General features: G+C 42.1%; 2 protein-coding genes across 3 annotated transcripts in view; one reads left to right on the forward strand and one right to left on the reverse strand.

Annotated features, from left to right (window-relative positions):
- The window catches only part of LOC118419166 (betaine--homocysteine S-methyltransferase 1-like), an 11,214-nt gene extending 9,824 nt beyond the window's left edge, over positions 1-1,390 (reverse strand). Inside the window, exon 1 of the mRNA XM_035825484.1 lies at positions 1,344-1,390. The gene's annotated coding sequence lies outside the window, so the exon portion shown is untranslated. The remainder of the gene's footprint in view (positions 1-1,343) is intronic.
- Positions 1-20,132, forward strand: part of LOC118419167 (probable phytanoyl-CoA dioxygenase) — a 22,432-nt gene extending 2,300 nt beyond the window's left edge. Inside the window, exons 2-6 of one of the 2 annotated variants that reach the window (XM_035825485.1) lie at positions 463-635; positions 945-1,049; positions 17,128-17,346; positions 17,932-18,085; positions 18,797-20,132. In XM_035825485.1, the coding sequence (XP_035681378.1) occupies positions 463-635; positions 945-1,049; positions 17,128-17,346; positions 17,932-18,085; positions 18,797-18,861 (716 nt within the window). In that variant the 3' untranslated portion in view covers positions 18,862-20,132. The other variant, XM_035825486.1, reaches the window with a different exon arrangement.
- Positions 20,133-21,658: the final 1,526 nt, after the last annotated feature.

Consider the following 21,658-nt stretch of genomic DNA (forward strand, 5'->3'; position numbering starts at 1 on the left):
ACGACTGACGCATTGTAAATGTTTCTCATTGACTGTGCAAATTGTAACGCTTGTTCACCTTTATCCACGGGGTGACCTAACATCCATTGTTTGTTTTTCTAAACGGGGTATTAAGGGTTATCAAATCGGCCGGTGGTCTCAAGCTGCTATATTTTGACTATATCATAATTTGAAACCAGTCAGTCGACTTGACATCTCTTAATATCCCGTTTTAAAAACACGAATATATGTTACCCCACCGATGAAATTGGACTAGGGTTTTACACATTTCATCAGTCAAATTCTCAACCCTAATTACAAAGTTATACAAAGAAATCAAAGTCTTATCTAAGCCCCTTTGTAGCATAACTTCATTGAATATGTAAGAATAACAGAGAAGTGGTTTGTAAGGCTAGACCATGTGACACATGTACATGTTACCTTTCTAGTTTACATTTATCGTTGCTCCTCTCTCCACGCCAGGTATCGAGAAGAACAAGGCCCACCCGAGCCGCTACAGCGAGAGCCTTGTGGGGGAGGGCGGGCCCGGGGCTTATTTTAACGACTACTGCAACTGGCGGAGCATCCCGGAGTTCCAGGACTTCGTGTACAACAGCCCTGCTGCGCACATAGCGGCTCAACTTATGGACTCACGGGTAAGACATGGCTTTGGTTGGGGACATACAAGCCAGTGGAAGGAGACAACCACGCACCCCCCCCCCCCCCATCCAGCACATTTACTATATGTGTTTGTATGTAGCACTGTAAAAATAAGTTACTAAAATGAGTTCAGTGTTACATTACCCTTGTCTGTCCAAATGCATGTAAGAAATAACAATATCGAAGTGTCTCGCTGTCGTACTTTTGTTCTTTCTCGCCATGTTGAATTATGAGGATACATTACTGATACTATGTTACTGATGAATAGACACCATCACATCGTAAAAGTGTGCCGTAATTTTCAGACGGCCATTTTCTACCACGAGCACGTCCTGACGAAGGACCCGGGAACGTACAAGACCACGCCCTGGCACCACGACCAGTCCTACTATCCCGTGGACGGTGACAAGGTAAGGGGGCTCTAATTTTCGAACTTGTCGAAGAACTTTAATCAAAGAAAGTGCGAGAGCCCAGTTGTCAAATAACAGACAAGGCGTTAAAACATTTTATATAGACAAATCTCCAACTAATGGCGGCTGTACAGGACAGGCGCGTCTCCCGAACTGGCACGTACGCTGGGGGGGGGGGGGGGGTGTTCCAATCCCCAGCCCGATGGCACACAAAGTATTGCCTGCACGTTAAGTTCTACGGCGTGTCTGTGTACCGTCAGATTCCCTACCAGTTAGTACGGAGGCGGTACTTACCACTTACGGATCCCAAAAGATTCCCCAGGTTTTGGCATGTAAACAGCACGTATTTGCGGGTTGTGCCCTTAGCTTAACGCAGTCACGTCTGTCTGAAATACTGTCTAACCAGTCGGTAATTACCGAAGGCACTGAACTTTCGAGCTGTCACCGCCCTACCGCTGACGTGGGAGGCGACCAAAGAGGCCCAAAAACATCCTGGGACGTAACTGCAGGGTGTTTGGCCAGGAGCCAGAGGTCCTGGGTTTACATCCTGTCATGCTACCGACATTGTAACCTTGGTCACATTTCCTATTCGGGCCCGGCCGGGCTGTTTGTGGAAACGAAAATGTAAGGTTTGTGCAGGTAGATATGCACAAGGCATGCTGTTTACTTATTTTTGGTCCTTGGTTTGATCTTTCGCCTAGCAATCAACACCACAGCGCATCCAAGACTAAAAATAGGAAAGAATTGCTCATGTAGTACCAGGGTCAACCACCAGGAGGCCCAAAATCGACCTTCATCGTCAAGATCGATCGTCCTACCTACAGAAACTACTAAAAGAAAATCTCAATCCTTTCAGTTCTTAAGATATATCTCTAGTCTCAAAATAATACCTCCATCTTCAAAAGCGTAACAATAATAAAAACGATAATGTTGTTGACAAGAAATATGTTTCTTTTACACATTAAGCCGCAAGTTCTCTTCGAAGTGACGTCAGGTTTTATTTCGATATAAACAGGAGCAGACAGTTTGCCTGCTTGCATTTATGGATGATATGTTGTCAACTAAGGTTGTTGAACTGTCAGCCAATATTTGTGAGCCAATGCAGATAATTCCCTCCTCGTTTCGTCTAAGACATAGAGAAAAGAAAAGTAACAGAGTAAACTCCTACGAAAAAATTACAACAAGAAAGGTAACTTTTCAGTACAGTCATATTGGGGTTAGCTACATTACAGTCATGCTCGGAAATTGCAATTTCTAGAAACGCCAACAACTCGTTCAAGTACATCATCTGTACCTGTGGCTTGGGTAGCTCAGCCGATGTTGAATGACGATGTGTTTGCATAACCAGTTCACTCCATCAGTGTATCAGTTCATCCACTGTCATCATTGATGGATTCCATATATTTCTGTATCTACAATGTTCTTACAACTGATCATTGCATTTCGTCCTTTACACTCTTTCTATTTGCTTCTTAGAGCTCAATCAAAACTCTCAAATGGGTTGCTTCCTTTCTAATTATCCCATATAGTAAGATAATGAGACAAGACAAGTTTGGGATGTTCCATAGTGTCTCCATAGTTTATGTTGATCATTATATGATAATTGGTGATATCTAACGACTTTAAGTTTAATCTAATCACGGATGGCATTCCTACATTTTCGGATGTTGTTCTGTATTTTTTCAACGTTGGGATGTGCCGACCCATAGATAGCTTTCATCATCTTTACAGACTGCTCATAGTAACTCAGAGCTTTCCTCTGTTTGCCGAGTTTATTCCAACATAATCCGATGTTGTGAAGTGATGCAGCAATGTTGGGATGTGCTGTTGTTTCACCATAGATAGCTTTCATCATCTTCAGTGACTGTTCGTGATACATGATAGCTTTCCTCTTATCGCCAATGTCACTCCAACACGATGCAATGTTGTTAAGTGATGCAGCAATATCGGGATGTGCTGTTGTTTCACCATAGATAGCTTTCATCATCTTCAGTGACTGTTCGTAATACCTGATAGCTTTCCTTTTATCGCCAAGGTCACTCCAAAGGTTTCCAATGTTGTTAAGTGATCTAGCAATAGCGGGATGTGCTGTTGTTTCACCATAGATGGCTTTCCTCATCTTCAGTGACTGTTCGTAATACCTGATAGCTTTCCTCTTATCGCCAAGGTCGGCCCAACAGTTTCCAATGTTGTTAAGTGATCCAGCAATATCGGGATGTGCTGTTGTTTCCCCGTAGATAGCTTTCTCCATCTTCAGTGACTGTTCGAAATACCTGATAGCTTTCCTCTTATCGCCAAGGTCACTCCAACATGCTCCAATGTTGTTGAGTGATTTAGCAATATCGGGATGTGCTGTTGTTTCGCCATAGATAGCTTTGTCCATCTTCAGTGACTGTTCGAAATACCTGATAGCTTTCCTCTGATCGCCAAGGTCACTCCAACATAACCCAATGTTGTTAAGTGATGAAGCAATGTCGGGATGTGCTGTTGTCTCCCCGAAGATAGCTTTCTCCATCTTCATTGACTGTTCGAAATACCTGATAGCTTTCCTCTTATCGCCAAGGTCACTCAAACATGTTCCAATGTTGTTGAGTGATTTAGCAATATCGGGATGTGCTGTTGTTTCACCATAGATAGCTTTGTCCATCTTCAGTGACTGTTCGAAATACCTGATAGCATTCCTCTTATCGCCAAGGTCACTCCAACATAACCCAATGTTGTTAAGTGATTTAGCAATATCGGGATGTGCTGTTGTTTCCCCATAGATAGCTTTCTTCATCTTCAGTGACTGTTCGAAATACCTGATAGCTTTCCTCTCATCGCCAAGGTCAGTCCAACATAGTCCAATGTTGCCAAGTGATGACGCAATGTCGCGATGTGCTGTTGTTTCCCCATAGATAGCTTTCTCCATCTTGAGTGACTGTTCGAGATAAACGAGGGCTTTACTTTGGTCTCCAAGTTTACTCCAACATGATCCAATGCTTCCAAGCAATGAGGCGATGTCGGGATGCTCTTTGCTTTCTTCATATACAGTATTTCCAACTCTGAGTGCCTGTCGATAGTATTCCATCGCCTTTTCAAACTCACCACGCGTTTTAAAGACCTTTGCTAATTCGAAAAGTATTTCAAATTGTTTATTCTCGTCACTGCCTGCTTCTTCCAGAGCCGCTTCACATTGACGTAAGGATGCATCTAAATGGAATAGCTCTTGTGAAATTCGGGCCCTCGTTAGAGATGAGTTGTCAAAGATTGCGTTTTGCAATATCTTTTTCCTTTGACTTTCCTCAGTAACTGTATCAGTAATGCATGTTTTTAATGGAATGGCAGTATAGTAGTACCTGAACAGCATTTTTGAGTCTGGTATGTAGAAAACTGACTTCACGAAAGTCTCATCTACGTCAGTTTTGTCGAGTTGGTTTTCCATCTCAGTGAGAGGGGACAGTCTGTCCTTCTGTCCTCCGTTGGCGATGTACGTTCTTAATCGCAGCTCCGCTGAGATGCTGATCAGTACAGTCAAGTGGTGGGCGTCTTCCTGACTGATCCGCTGTGTCTTGTGCAGTTTTCCTATCATTCCCCACACACTTGGGACTGTAATGCCGCAGCACATACCCAACATATCAATGGCTACGCTGGGAAAACGGTATATTTCTTTCTTGACATCCAGAAGTTTCCCTGTTGGTCCATCATCTTCTAGTTGCTGAATATTATCCCTCAGTATTAGCAGTGCTGACAACCGTGCCAGGAAAGGTGAACTATCTACGCTTTTGTTCACTCTGTCCGCATACTCATCCACCAAAGACACGTCTCCTGTTAAGTAGGTCACCCGTCTGAGGATGTCTGACAGGTGATAGCCTTCCGCCAGGGCGATGTGCAGATGTTGATATTCCGCTAACTTTGCAGGAGTCTGGATGAGACTAACGGAATCCTTGGTTCTGGTTTTGTCTCTTCCAAAAGGGGTCTTAGAAGCCCATGGCATGAAGCCGTCGAAGGCGAAGCCGCGAGGTGTGACGGAGTCGAAGAACCAATCTTTCTCTGGGTCTTCAGAGAGGAAGTCGTTGAGTGATGGGATGGCCATGGCTGGGAGAATGGTTTCCCCAAGGTTGATGACTTTTAGATGTAAGTAGTGTGTGAGGTTTAGGAAATACCTCCGTGTATCATCATCATCCTTCCCTTCCTCAATCAGAATGGCGAACTCCAGGTCGGAGTACGGCGTGACCAGTTCTGTGGCCTGTGAGCCCAACCCGATGAAAGCGTACTTACACGGAGGAGGACCGAGTTTTGCAATACAGTCATCTGTCAGTACTTGGATGAACTCTTGTCTGTCAGCTGTGATCCTCTTGAACAAGTTCTTGATTGATTCAGCTCGTTTGATCTCTACTTCTCTCACGACGGGATCATCTTCATCATACTGATAAGGGTTGTGTTCCTGATGAATTGTGTCTAGCTGAGATTTTACACGGACACGCATGTTGTCCAGTTCCTTTCTGTGATCTAACGCGCTGCTGTACGGACAAGGTTCACAGTCTAGGTTACAGGTGTTCCTAAGAAACTGCCTTTCTGTTTCTTGCAGCCTTGTTACCATGCTTTGTTTGTCTCCATCTGCCCGTGCCATGGAGGCGTTATACAGAGCTGCTGCCTGTGTGAATGTCCTACCTTCTCCTGTCCGCTTGCCTCGCTCGACGTAGACGTCACCAAACCTGCACAGACAGTCGGCTTCTCTAGCCTTGTCGGGTTTATAGCGATCTGTAGGTAGGAAGATGAATGGATATCAGGATTGGTCAGTCTCCAACAGCTATATTATACTTCTTTGTTCCATCGATACGTTTAAGTCTGATGTTTATGCTTTAGATAGCATTCTGCTGTTCCATCAATACAATCAAAGCTAATGTTTATCTTTTAAGTGGCAGAGCTGATCAAATACAAATAACATTTCAATTTGGAATTTGAAAAATATTAATATTATATAACAAATATTCTAATAGAACTTAGTTATGGAAGAACATCATTAAACAAAATTTATTGTGTTTTAAGCTGTAATTATAACTTCAAAGACTATGTATTATAATTATAAGATGTATTCTTTGGACCGGAAGTGCCTGACACACCATGAACCAGCTTCAGAGCGGCTGCCAGGTTCTGCTCTGCTGCGTCCAGCTCTCCATTTCCCAAGTCACGGTCTGCCGTCTGGAGGTACCTGCGGTAGGAGCTGAAACAGACAAAATAAAGATGTTCTCCTCGCTTGAACGAACTCTATGGTGGCATCAAACTAAAATGTCTTCAGCGAAGGGTTGAAACCTAAGGAAAGCTTTGATGCATTCATCCATGCGTATCGGTACCTACCTATCCTTCGTAAAATCGTATTAAACCAACGCAAACACATGTCAAGTACACATGCATGGCTAGCCACATTTTCATGTAATATGTTCAGCTTTGATGCAAAGTTTCCAGGTTTAAGTCATACATTTTATGAAAATCGAGTTATCAAGTATTTATTTTTACTTTAGAGACTCATTTAACACTTGACACACTGTACAAAGAAACTTTATTAGGCACTAACTTTTCATTGTCAGCTCGTGCGGCGTTTTCAGCATTCTGTGGTTCCGGGCCACTGAAACAAAGAGCAAAATGTTATCCAGAAAAAATTCATTCTTCCCAAATCAATAGATACTGAAGCTGGTAAAAACCATGAATATGCACCACCCTTCCCTGTCCCTACCTGTAAATTCGGTACATGCCATCATTGATGACGTCGCTAGAAGGCGCAGCTGAGAAGGGAGAGAAGTGGTCCGTCCGGCCTCTCACGTCTTGTTCTCGTTGCGAACGTGCTGGCCTCTTAGGGACCGACAGGAAGTCATGTACATGGAACACAGGTCATTAAATAGAAATCAATCAATCAATCAATCAATCAATCAATCAATCAATGATTAAATTGATAAATGAACTAGAGTTAATATATTGGTATAACCAATATGAACAGGTTTGCGGTTAGTGTAAGTCATGTTGGTGTAAATTTAACCAGGACTAGGGGACTTGGTCCTCATCAGACTGGAGTAGAGGCAAGCCGTCCACGAAGTATGTCAAGTATCAGTCATACTCTTGGGCGAAAAGTATATGCAATAGGGGGGCCGAGATCACTAGCCGGGGAGGGCGAAATCGCTAGCGATCTCGCCCTCCCCGGCTAGTGATCTCGGCCCCCCTATTGCATATACTTTTCGCCCCCTTATCTCGCCCCCCTTTAGCGATGTCGCCCCCCCCCCAAAAAAACGTGTTTACATGACATTTTAGAAGTTGATTGGTATAAATCACAAAATGCAGTTTCAGAATGTTATAAATACACGACTCTGATACATAACTACATCGATAATATTAATATCAACGTAATTACATGTTAAGACAGTTGAAGTTGTTTAGGACAAGGAGGGTTGTATTCCCATTATTGCATATACTTAAGTCTCGACATAAGATGTATTTCATTGTATTCATCCAACCTATATATCTCCAATATGAAGCCTCTACTATGAATTGACCACAAAAGAAGTATGAAATGTATTTATTAGTTAATATGTAGATATGGCTTTCATTAGCATATCGCACATTTAGTTATATGCACCTAGCCTATGGGTATTTTCACCCCAATATGACTGTTTGTCTAGTATTTAGAAACTCTGGTGTTTAAAACTGGAACTTCAACAGTGTTTTTGTAGCATTTCGCAACAGGTATATGAGCTTGCGCGTAGATAATGTTTAAAATGAGAGACTATTATTCACTTGTGTTTTTATTAGTGCTTTCGAAATGTTTCCAGCACAAGAAAGAAAACACTGTGACAAATTGAAAACATATAGCTGACTTATTCTGTGCCGTAGATGGTGTTGATTCATACGTTCGCGATAGCTCTGTTTTTTTTAATTTCAATGGCTTGTTTGCACCAAACAGTATACCAGTAGTATTGACTTTCGAGGTATAACATCTTCAGGTAATACGGTGCCATATAGGTACCAGGTAACACTCTATATTCGTTACTCCCAAGGTGCAGTATAGTACCAGGTAGCGCACCTAATATGTAGTAACCAGTTGCTCTTGAGAACCGTCCGAGAAGCAATGTTCTTACGGGGGACGAAAACACTGGCGGGTAGGGGGGGGGGGGGTGGCTAAAACGCTAAGGGGGGAGGCGAAAACGCTAGTGATCTCGCCCCTCGGGGAGACGAAATCGCTGTGACACCGGAAGCAATGTGACACGTTCGGAACGGACATCGAAACCGCCCGAAAGACTAAACTTATAATAAACTGAGTCAGACTCTAAAGTGAAAGTGAACGGACTCTGAATTACGCATTATTAATTATGAAATTTGGAAACGACCCAGGAATGAAAACGTACTTTAAGAACAGTTCAAAGAGTAGCTGAAAGTTTAAAGTAGGTTTGCATGATGTTAGAATAACTTGCATGATGTTTCATAGTGATATTTATGGTTGACAAACGTTTAAGGAAGGGAGGGATGTAGTGGTCTCAGTATAATAACCACTTTCATGCTATCACGTACCTAATCAAGAATGTCACGTATCTAGGGAGGTCACAGAGAAGAAACAGCCGTCCACCTTTTTTGGGATTGCTTTATAACGGCACATTTTCGGTGTCAGGTGGACGACTGTTTTTTTTTAATGATACTCATTTGCATATTGATGCACTCAGTATATTTTTCGGTACTTTAAGTGATTGTTGCCCGATTCTGTCGAATCTTATTCTCCTTCTAGGTAAAATAGTTGTTTTCAAAAACCTTAGATATTCTTTGAATTTGTCAGCTTTTTAATATATCTTTTTTCCCTACATTTACAAATTAGAACAAAATATTGCAAATAGACAAGGCAAACTACTTAAACATTTAGGGGGAACTGGGGAAAATTTTTTTCATTATTTTCTGTTAAAGAGCACCATATTTTTAAAAAAGCAAGTAATACTATTAATCAATGAAAGTGGGCGATGGGGTTTATGATTACAGCTGCTTCTGGATTTTGCTTTGTTATGGTGATCTTACATGTCTTTAGGCCACAGCAAATAAATTTTAGGAATGACATCATGGGCTCGGTTCAAGTCGATCTGGATTAGATGGAAATGGAATAAACCACATACAAGTAATGTGTTGTACAATCATTATTTATGAAAGCTGTAGTAAGATTTGATTCCGTCATACACTTGTAAGGAGATACACAACTGTACAGTGCATCCCGACAATACATTGGAATGTTTGTAATTACTCTGTTGTTATAATATATTGTTATAATATATTGTTGTGCCATGATTGTGATTGTTATCCTTATCGATTACTGTTTTTTTTTTCTTTTGATTAAGTGAACTGCACACTCAGTCAGTAAGATGTAGTCACCAATGTTGTGCTGTGTGAGCAGACAGTAATCTACTAGTAATAAGACAGAATGTAAAAACAATAGATTTCTAAGGTAAGGGAGTTCAGTTCAGGGGAGAAATGTGAGGTAGCATTATAATTACAAAGCCACAGTCATTATGCGGCATATCGTTGAAAGTCTCCCGCACCCAGTTGGTGTACGGAATCCCTGTCTCTGCATCATTTCTTTATCCTTAATGTGCTGATCTTCAAATCGGCATCTAAAGGAACCTGTGTACATCATTTATTGTTGTGCGGCTGTCGGACCTATAAATTTGCGAAAAGTCCGCAACAATAACAAGCTAATAACATTTCAGGTCATCGATTACACCTCAAAATTGCATATAAAATCACCATCCCGTCATACAACAGACCAATCATCCATCGTTGTCCGGCTGTCGTCTCTATATTTTACGACAAGTCGCACCAACTGATCTCTCATGCTCGCATTTTAACGCCATCGAATCGAATCACTGTATACAACAAAATAATCATTCATATTTGTGGCTCTTGCCGTCCCAATGCTTCCGACAATACCACATTTGTACACCATCCCATCAAATCACTTCATCTTCATACATCACACTAATCCATCATGCTTGTGGCTATTGCCTTCTCATTGTTTCCCAAGAGACCACGTTTTCATGCAAAATCTCAAATCCACCTTAAAAAGACTACTCATTCATTGTTGTGCGGCTGTCGTCGCTGTATATTTTTCGACAAGTCTGCAACAACAAGCTCAAAACATTCCATGCCATCATTAACACGTCAAAATGACAACACCACTTCCCATCATGCAACATTTCCTTGGGACGAAACACAACACTCCCTTGAGACAATATGGCGGCGCCCGTGGACGGTAAAAAACAAGGCAACGAAAACAATACAGGTTTGCATGAATGAATAAAAGAATGAATAAATTAACCAACCCCAAACTCAGATTATCACACTGGTTTTGTAAGGCCATTACATACAGTGCGAATAAAATACGTCACCCTGCTTAAGTCCGAATGAAAAGGAGTCGGAAACCAGTGTGTGATTTATATAAAGTCGCTAACGATTTGTGGAACTTTCCAACAACCCCGATGACCGTTTTGACACTAATTGTGTAATTCACCACAACATTTACATAATCTGTGCCTGGTGATGTTTAGCTTTACCTAACACATCTCACAATTTCTATCATTTACTTCTAATAATAACAAGAGTTCGCAGACCTCATACCTCCATGAAATATCCAGAGCATCTGTAGGGGGGGGGTGTTGTGTGAGGGTGGGGTTTTGTGTGGGACATGGATAATAGTTTATGAAAGGTGGAGGGAAGAGCAATGTTGGTAAGTGTTAGTTTTTAGAATGGATGTTGTTCATCAGGGAGATTGTTTTGTAACGGGAGGTGCCCCAACACGGTACGCTTTTTCTTGCGCTCAAACTCATGGCGCTCCATCGCTAGTTGCCTGAGAGTGGTCAAATTTTGATGACTGAATTTTTTACACATAGATTTGAACAACATACTTGAATAAGAAATGCATTCTTGTGGTTCATGAACCTTTCGCGCTGCGTGTTACAAGCGGCAAACACTGTGAGACAATTTCGTGTATGTAACCTTCCAATTTTGTGCTACGCTGGACAGTGTGCCTAACTTGGTACGCTTTCTTACATTTTGCTCTCTTCAGAAGTAAGTGGTAAATCTAAGTACACAGAAAAAAATTAATAGTATGATATTTTAGCTTTCTTTTGACAGTAAAATCGTGACTGTATGTACTTCTTGTCTCACATGAGGAAGGCTGTACCTAGAACAATCCAGCTGATGTTTTTTTACGGGCAATGGGCTGAATGCACTGATTGTGAATGCCCGACTAAAAAAACATTACGAAAAAACGACACCGCCAACATCAACAAAACTCTGTCTGATTATATGAAAATATCATCTACATCTCTCTATCAAGTCTTATTTTCATAGACAGCACGAATCATTTGTTACAGTCAAATAAATCTTTGGAGCGTTCTCTAGTCTGCCACCTTCACGGCCACACTCCCTTGGGAGTACAATGGTGGCAATGTTTATGTCGCTTCCTTTTGGTTGCTTTTCTACTCAACAAACATTTGAAGACCCATATTCATACTGTTTTATGGAGCTTTATTTATGTGTATCATGGCAGTTGTGTGACTGCTTGGAAGAGTTCGTATAGTTAGCGACACGAGCCGCCAATACGTAGAGGCCGGTGACCGCAGTGATTCAACACTGTCAACATTACTGTTAGAATTCTGTTTTTTAAAAAAACATGAAGTAAATATGTTAAAGTATACTTGGAATGCAAATTAAAGCTGTGTGCATGGACTTGGTTTATTTACCTTTGTAATCAGCATAGTCAGTGGCAACAAACACAGTGTACTTATGGATAATAAGATCAGCAAAAAACCCGTACCGTCTTACGACGGGAACCATCTTAGGGCGGCCCCCGTTACTTTCTACGCCTACCACCTTATCTGTTTCTTAATCCTACATGTGCATGCTACACATGCACAGTGTTATGGTATGCTAAAGACACCTGCTATACAGTCCTACTACTTAAAAATCCAGGTCTAAAGATACAATACAAAACGTGTTTTTTCACCAACAAGTTAAACAAACAGGCAACTCAAAATCAATCTTTACTATTACCAAACACCCACCTACCCACCTTCCAAAAACCATCACAATTCCTCTAGCAGCACATCTGCTTGGAGATTACCTCCTAACATCTGTTTGGACATTACTTTCTAACATCTGCTCAGACGTTATGTCTTATCATCTGTTCGGACATTACCTCCTAACATCTGCTTGGAGATTACCTCCTAACATCTGTTTGGACATTACTTTCTAACATCTGCTCAGACGTTATGTCTTATCATCTGTTCGGACATTACCTCCTCACACCTGCTTGGAGATTACCTCCTAACATCTGTTTGGACATTACTTTATAACATCTGCTTGGAGATTACCTCCTAACATCTGTTTGGACATTACTTTATAACATCTGCTCAGGCGTTATGTCTTATCATCTGTTCGGACATGACCTCCTAACATCTGCTTGGAGATTACCTCCTAACATCTGTTTGGACATTACTTTCTAACATCTGCTCAGGCGTTATGTCTTATCATCTGTTCGGACATTACCTCCTAACATCTGCTTGGAGATTACCTCCTAACATCTGTTTGGACATTACTTTCTAACATCTGCTCAGACGTTATGTCTTATCATCTGTTCGGCCATTACCTCCTAACATCTGCTTGGACATTACCTCCTAACATCTGTTTGGACATTACTTTCTAACATCTGCTCAGACGTTATGTCTTATCATCTGTTCGGACATTACCTCCTAACATCTGCTTGGAGATTACGAATTGACATCCTCTGAGCTGACCCCACCATGACACAACCCTGAGCAGGGTAAATGATACGTCCCTGGTGCCTCGTGGCCTTGGAATATGCACATGCCAATGTAATGCCTCAGAGGGTGACCTACGAAATGCATGTTTATTTCAGTCTCGTATCCATACCTTCATGCCTGTGAAATATACTTTTAGCATAAATGCATATATAACCGTGTACATCGTTGCACAAACTACCTGTATGCCCAAAATGACAGCAATCTGTTGAACATCCCCAAACAAGTAAAAAATCTGGTGAAAATTAGTGAGTGCACAGTCATCCATAAAATTTACTTGATGTGGCCTAGTGTTACGACTGTTCTTAACTATATATACAACAGGTATTGAAACACACAATTTGGAATTATGAGAATTCTTAATTAATTATGCAAATCTACTTATGATTCTATAAATTAATCTTCCTTTCTGTCTTAATCACAAATTATGTATCGATCTAATCAATATATCGATCACCAATTATTTACACAACTGAAAGCAGGGAACAGTTTTAGAATGGCCCGCAGTAATAATGTTCAGCTTAACTTAACTTCAACAAAATGGAAGTCCAACACTTTACCATTGAGGAATAAAACAGCCCTCCATCTGCTTGGAGTTTCAAGGTCACATGCCAGTCAGATCGCACATATAACGTTACAGGCGATAGACATACTGTCCCAGACAGACTATCACACAATATCCTCCTTAATTATGCTAAAAAATTCCTCATTAGTATACATGCATATAACTGTGTACATCTTTGCCTAAGCTACCTGCATCAGTGCATGCCAAAAATGGTGCCAATCTGTCGTTCCTTTCTTCAGTTATTCTCATTGGAATGTATTGACAAAAATGCCCCTGCAGTTCCGAAATCAAATGTTTGGGGGCTCAAACTTGTCACACATTATCCTAATGCTACAAGCTACCTTCCACCTAAATGTCAAAACTACATAATGTCTGGGACAGAAAATACATAAAAACAACTACTATGATAAGATATTCTAATTAATTAATCAACTTTGTCTTACCTCCTAATTTGCATAATTTATATTTCATTTTGTACATTTTTGCGTAACCTACCTACATACCGAAAATCATGACAAGACATTGTTCCTTTCTTGAGTTATCCTCCTCGGAAGATTTTGCTAACAATGCCTCTGCACTTCCAAGACTAGCCGCCAAGGGGTCCAAACTAAAGTGAATTCTTACGGAGCAAAAGAACTACCTATCACCCCATAAATCATCGCAATCCATCCTAACGTTCTTCACACAAGTTAACACAAAACATAAAAAGAAAACACCTTCTGAAGTACCATGGTCAACCATTAAGAGGCCAAAAAGTGCATAACGACCTTCACGATCACAAAACCTAACCACGTCACAAATCTCATCGCAACCAATCCACAGCTTCTTAAGATATTTGCTGCACACACAAACATCCACAAAACAAACACTCCTGCTGATCCACACCAAACAGCTACAAGGCTGAAATTCACAAAAAATATACATCCGCCACCTACCTATTACATAAAAATCAACACCACAGCAAGTCCAGGTGCAAAGATATAACACAAAACATGTTGCTGCAGTATCAAGGTCAATCAACAGGTGGCACAAAATACACTTGCACCATCACCATCCCCACACCTACCCACCCACCGAAAACCATTGCAAACCTTCTAACGATTCTTAAGATATCCCCGCATAAGCTCCAGGGTGAAACAATATGGCAACAATAACTCCATTTTCATGGAGGTAATAATAATTGTTATTAGTAGAAATGTACGTTAGACATGATTTTTCATGTAGTGAAATATTGCTGCTTGCATCACTCACCTTGTTTCTAGTAGTGATGTCCTGCCGGACTTTAGCGGTGTGCAGTAAGCGGTGGACAATGGCCACTGTTCCCTGTACGTTGTGACACCGCGCCAGTGCCTTGTTGTACAGAGCGGAAGCTCTGGTCAAGTTTCTAGTGTCAAGAGTTTCTGTTCCTCTTTTCAGGTACACGTCACCGAGACTTTTCATTGCTTCCGTTTCTAACATGCTGTTGTCGTTTACTATCCCCTCTACCAACAACTGTGCGTATCCAACCATCGCAGATTCTGTGTTACCACCGGCAGCCCATTTCTTGTCGAGGTCTTGAAACATTCCTGCCACATTCGCAGGTGTAGTCGTTTCCTTGTCTTTTGTTGACTGCTCCAGACCCTGCGACCCCTCTGACGACACCCCTTGTAAAAGCCTCTCCGTGTATTCGAACCGGTGTTCTATACCTTCTCCCTGATCCCGATTGTCACACCGGAGCACAGCAGCCACGTAAAGCGCCAAGGCCATGTTGAACTTCCCTACGTCCTTCCCGAGTCTTCCCTTCTCCAAGTTCACGTCGCCCAGACTTTTGAGTAGCTCCACTTCCGCCAGCCTGTCCATGTCAGCCATGGCGTCCACCAGGGCACGGAGGTAGCCTGTCTCCGCACGGGCTAGTCCGTACCTCCTGCCCTTCGCGTCCGCCTCACGGAGTTTCTCACAGACACTCAACATGGCGAACTTCTACTGAGAGAACGTCTGTAAAACGGACGCTGATCTCCGTGTCAGCTTTAAGTTCCTGATATGAACAAAGACAGATGCCGCACCCTGTCCATGGCAACATTAGGTCATCTGCTAGTTCAAATTACACGGCTTTAATAGACAAAAGCTTCACTGATTTTTGTTAACATATCAGGTAACCTCCGCACAGGCTAGTCCGTGCCTCCGGTCTCCGTATTAGCCTTATGCGCCTGACTGGAGAAGCCACAACAAGTTTCACACTGCCCGTGTCAACATTACATCATCACTCTTTTGAAACGTCCCCTTTACTCAGGTTTCGGTAATACCCGTGAACACGTCAGGTAGCTTGACTACATTTCCATATGCACGCTCCTCAATCTGTAGCCAGCATAGTTCAGGAAGCTATTGTTTTTTGTCAGGTTGTAATGGCATTTAATATGTAGGTAGAACTTTGGAAGAAAAAGTTCAAATTTGGTATGGACTTTCTGGCGGCCTTCCTTGGTGCTGCAGCAAAATAAAATTTTGTTCTGAAAATGCTGAAGTCCTGATTTTCTCTGGTGACGAATCACAGCCGCATCTTAACGGAGGTCGGTTGGGACACACTTTCCACCAGACGGGAAAAGCATGTACTCATTCACTTTTACAAGATGGCCAGCGGCTTCGCACCAAATCATCTCAAGATCTGGAACTCATTCGTGATGCCACTCCTTATGACCTCCGAGATAACCAGAACTACCTCCCCCTTGCCCTAAGAACCGAAAAGTACAAAAGATCGTTTTTACCTGCTGCTGTTCTCTCATGGAATCAACTTCCTTTGTCAGTCAAATCATCATCATCTATCAATATTTTCAAAAAAGAGTTGGAATCTTTCTTTGACAGCCCGCCCAGACACCCCCATTACTCCCATGGCCACGGACGCCCTTCAGTTCACTTGACTAGACTTAGACTCGACTTCAATCAGCTTAACTCACACCTATTCAAACACCATTGTATAAATAATCCTGCGTGTCAATGTGGTAATCCAAACGAGACTACTGGGCACTACCTGTTACACTGCAAGCTTTATAATGTTGAAAGGACCCATATGTTAAAATCTATAGCCTGTTTAAACCTGAAAGAAATACTCCTATTCGACCCCTCCATGTCTGTACCGTATGTACCCTACTCCTTATGGGTAACCCCTCCCTCCCACAATCCATAAACTGTCAAATTTATTTATTTATTTTGATCTAGACCACGTGATTGAATACATGTCAAAGACTGGAAGATTATTTAGTTCATTTTGATTGTCCAGCCAGCCTTGTGTCGGTACAGCCGTCTTTAGTTCGTCTTCATTGTAACTCTGCAATCATTACTTTTCCTCCGACGATTGTCATTTAGCCTTTTTAATGTCAACCTTTGTACTTGTAGTTCCCGTTGGCGTTATTTGTTATATGTTACTGAGCAGAAGACTCTTGTACCATGCAGATATACTTCTTGTACCATGCTCACAAAACAAATGTGAATAAAATAGAATAAAATAAAATAAAATAAAATAAAATAAAATAAAATAAAATAAAATAAAATAAAATAAAATAAAATAAGTAGGTGATAATGAATTATGAAACACGAACAGTGCAAGGGAGGCCCGGTAGCAGTTTGCTCCGGAACTGCAGGGCGTTTTTGTTGAAAACAGTGGAATCTTTTTATTTCAAAAGTTTTGTTGAATATGTGTTTTTTCATTGTTCTGCAGGTGTGTTCTATCTGGATGCCCGTTGACCCCGTTCCCATGGAGACGTGTGTGCAGTTCGTGCGCGGGTCGCAAGGGTGGGGCTGGTTCTACCCCAGGAAGTTCGCCACCACGCTCAACTACAGTCTGACGGGGGGCGACACAGGCAGCAAGACTTTCCGGGATGTCCCGGATATAGACGGGGACAGGAACAAGTACGATATACTCACCTGGGACGTGCAGGTGTGTTTCACCTGGTTATATCATTGCCAATATACGTACATACATACATAAGACTAAAGAACTGCGCACGGTGTACCGTCGGTTTTGTAATTGGCTTCTCTTCTGTTCAGACCACGACACGTGACCGTAATGGCTAAGTGATTGGTCGTTCGAAAATAAGGAAGTAAGAGTTTCTTTGTTGAGCTGGAACTCAATTGGCCTGCTTACAATGTGACGTTGTTTATTGTTTTCTCATTGCCGTCAGCCCGAAGACCCTACACGGCACGCCCGCCAACACGAGGTTGTTTACTATGTGACGTAGTTTTCTTTGTTTGTTTAATTGTTTGTTTGTTTGTAGCCCGAAGACTATCGTGTTCCACATGAAGAACCTACACGGCGCGCCCGCCAACTCGTCCCTGGCCCTGCCCAGGGCTGTTTACTATGTGACGTAGTTTGTTTGTTTGTTTGTTTGTAGCCAGGAGACTGTATCGTGTTCCACATGAAGACCCTACACGGCGCGCCCGCCAACTCGTTCCTGGTCCTGCCCAGGGTTGTTTACTGTATGACGTAGTTTGTTTGTTTGTTTGGTTGTTTGTTTGTTTGTAGCCCGGAGACTGTATCGTGTTCCACATGAAGACCCTACACGGCGCACCCGCCAACCCGTCCCTGTCTCTGCGCAGGCGCGTGGTCTCCACACGGTGGGTGGGGGATGACGCCGTGCTGGCCGAGAGGCCCTGGGAAGTCTCTCCACCAATCACAGGTGAGTTTGGGAAGTCTCTCCACCAATCACAGGTGAGTTTGGGGAGTCTCTCCACCAATCACAGGTGAGTTTGGGAAGTCTCTCCGCCAATCACAGGTGAGTTTGGGAAGTCTCTTCGCCAATCACAGGTGAGTATGGGGAGTCTCTCCGCCAATCACAGGTCAGTTTGTGAAATCTCTCCGCCAATCACAGGTGAGTTTGGGAAGTCTCTCCGCCAATCACAGGTGGGTTTGGGAAGCCAATCACAGGCGAGTTATACTGAGGCCTGGGAAGCCTCTACGCCAATCACAGGTGAGATACTTGGGGGAAGATTTGGCACTGCAGATGATCATGAAGCATAAATTTAGCAGGGCTTTAGATCCATACCAGGAAATTGCAGGGAGAGGATGTTTTTAGATTTTGATTTTAAAAGACTAAATTCAAACTACAGTATCGTAGCCTACGTCGTCCTGGGGATCCAGTGGCTAGCGACCCTACCTCTGGACCAAGAGGTCGTGAGTTCGAATCCAGGGATACATACTCGAAATGGTTACAGCCCTCAGGATAGGACGTTAAGCCATTGACGAAAAGAGCTAGCCTAGGGAAATTTCCCCCGGTACAATGAGCCTGTAAATACTGTACTGTATGTCTTCTCTGTCACGACCTGTGTAAGACTAGCTCTTTTGTGAGCTGAACTGAACTGAGACCACTTTCACTTTCTGTCCTCCGCAGGGGGTCTTACATACGGCGACAAGATGGCGTGCGACACTTTCCCGCTCATCTGGAAGCGAGACTGAGATTGGCAAACTTTCCATCACCAGTCATCGCAAAGCAGATGTTGAAAGTGGAGATCACAATGCCGTCGCACCATATTTTCGTATCGCAACGTTATATGACAGCACGTGATGCCAACACACTTATGCCCATAGCTTATATATGTCGTCATCAAAACAAATGACTTTACAGAAGTACAGTGAAACAAAAACAGAAACGCAAAGTGCAAGAATGACAAAGCAATGTGGGATAGGCGACATGCTTACAAGACTTATTGATATCGAATGTAAGAAAATAACTTTTGTGTACTGGTAAATTATATGCAGATTTCGTATTTTATTGATTTTAATCCTGATCCTTCCAAGTAGCTATCATGATAATATTGAAATGTTAATAATAATAACAAAATTTTGCAATGGCGTCCATAAGCTTGAAAGTGTATGTGTCGGCGACCCTTTAACAATAACTATCTCTCTAATCTAATTGAATAAGCAAATAATGTAGCATATAAAAATGTATACTACATGGGCCCAGAATGGAACAAATGCTATAAAGACAATGGTTATCTAATATAACGGCATGCGTTATATGGAATGTTTACGGTGTAACAGACTGTGTGTATGAGTCACAACTATGTACATCTGCCCTTATATATACCTCCAACTTCATGAAGGTAATAATAATGATAATAATTATCGAAATTATGTTATTTTTGTCAAATGGGGCCTCAAGTTCTCGTCTGACTACAATTTTACTTTTAGGTTGGTATAAACGGGAGCAGACAGTTTGCCATGCGTTTAGTGGCACACTCCTTGCATTTGTATTCATATAATGTCACGTAAGGTCATAAGTTATTGAACAGTCAGCCAATCTGTGATCCAATGCAGAAATTCCCTCCTCGTTTGTCTAAGATACACTCTTGTATGCGTCATAGAGTAAACTCCTACAAAGAAATGACGACAAACATAGCACCTTTTTAGTACAGTTATATGTGGACCTGTAGATTACAGTCATGCTCGGAAATTGAAGTTTCCCAGATCGGACGTAAACCACTCGTTAAAGTAAATCATTGTATTTGTGACTTGGGTAACTCAGCCCATACTGAAATGGCAACGTATTTGCATAGCCAGTTCAACCAATACAGTCAGTTAAACTGTATCTATCAGTTCATTCATTTTAATCTTTTGACGGATTCCCATACCTTTCACTATTTACAATTTAAGGTCTTACAACAGATCATTGATTTTCTTCAATCTCACTTATCAATGTACTGTGTAGCGCTCAATCAAAATATTTTAATGACTTATTACTTCCTTTATTATTATTCCATATCATTAAATGATATGATAAATTGGGATTGTTTCATGAAGTCTCCATTGTTAGTTTATCTTGATTTGATGATTTGTGCTAACAAAGGGCGTTCATCTAATCACGTAAGAAACTACTACATATTCGAATGCTGTACAGTAATTTTACAACATAGGGATGTTCCGGTCCATAGAAAACTTTCATCATCTTCAATGACTGTTCGTAATACGTGATAGCTTTCCTCTTATCACCAAGGTCACTCCAATGGTTTCCAATGTTGTTCAGTGATCCAGCAATATCAGGATGTGCTGTTGTTTCACCATAGATAGCTTTCATCATCTTCAGTGACTGTTCGTAATACCTGATAGCTTTCCATTTATCACCAAGGTCACTCCAACATGCTCCAATGTTGTTAAGTGATCCAGCAATATCAGGATGTGCTGTTGTTTCACCATAGATAGCTTTCATCATCATTTCATCGTCACAGTAAGACCGGTGTAGCAGACTGTGTGCAGGAGTTACCATTATGTACACCTGCCCTTATATGGAATGTTTTCTAAAAGACCGGTGTAGCAGACTGTGTGTGAGAGTCACCATTATGTACACCCGCCCTTATATGGAATATCTGCTGTAAGACCGGTGTAGCAGACTGTGTGCAGGAGTTACCATTATGTACACCTGCCCTTATATGGAATATCTGCTGTAAGACCGGTGTAGCCGACTGAGTGTGAGAGTCATCATTATGTACACCTGCCCTTATATGGAATATCTGCTGTAAGACCGGTGTAGCCGACTGAGTGTGAGAGTCATCATTATGTACACCTGCCCTTATATGGAATATCTGCTGTAAGACCGGTGTAGCAGACTGTGTGTGAGAGTTACCATTATGTACACCTGCCCTTATATGGAATATCTGCTGTAAGACCGGTGTAGCAGACTGTGTGTGAGAGTCACCATTATGTACACCTGCCCTTATATGGAATATCTGCTGTAAGACCGGTGTAGCAGACTGTGTGTGAGAGTCACCATTATGTACACCTGCCCTTATATGGAATATCTGCTGTAAGACCGGTGTAGCAGACTGTGTGTGAGAGTCACCATTATGTACACCTGCCCTTATATGGAATGATTGCTATAAGACCGGTGTAGCAGCCTGTGTGTGAGAGTCACCATTATGTACACCTGCCCTTATATGGAATGATTGCTGTAAGACCGGTGTAGCCGACTGAGTGTGAGAGTCACCATTATGTACACCTGTCCTTATATGGAATATCTGCTGTAAGACCGGTGTAGCAGACTGTGTGTGAGAGTCACCATTATGTACACCTGCCCTTATATGGAATATCCTTCAGTACAAATGCAGCTACCATTGACCTGATCACACAAAGCGTTATTACTGCAGTTGCAGTTCGTACTGCAGTTCCACCCGAATGTGCCAGGTGCGCAGGTGTCCTCACACCTGTCTCCATGACGACCGGGAGGACACAGACAACCCTCCCACCTGTCACACGT

This window comes from Branchiostoma floridae, chromosome 7 (assembly GCF_000003815.2).
Source record: "Branchiostoma floridae strain S238N-H82 chromosome 7, Bfl_VNyyK, whole genome shotgun sequence".
NCBI lineage: Eukaryota > Metazoa > Chordata > Leptocardii > Amphioxiformes > Branchiostomatidae > Branchiostoma > Branchiostoma floridae.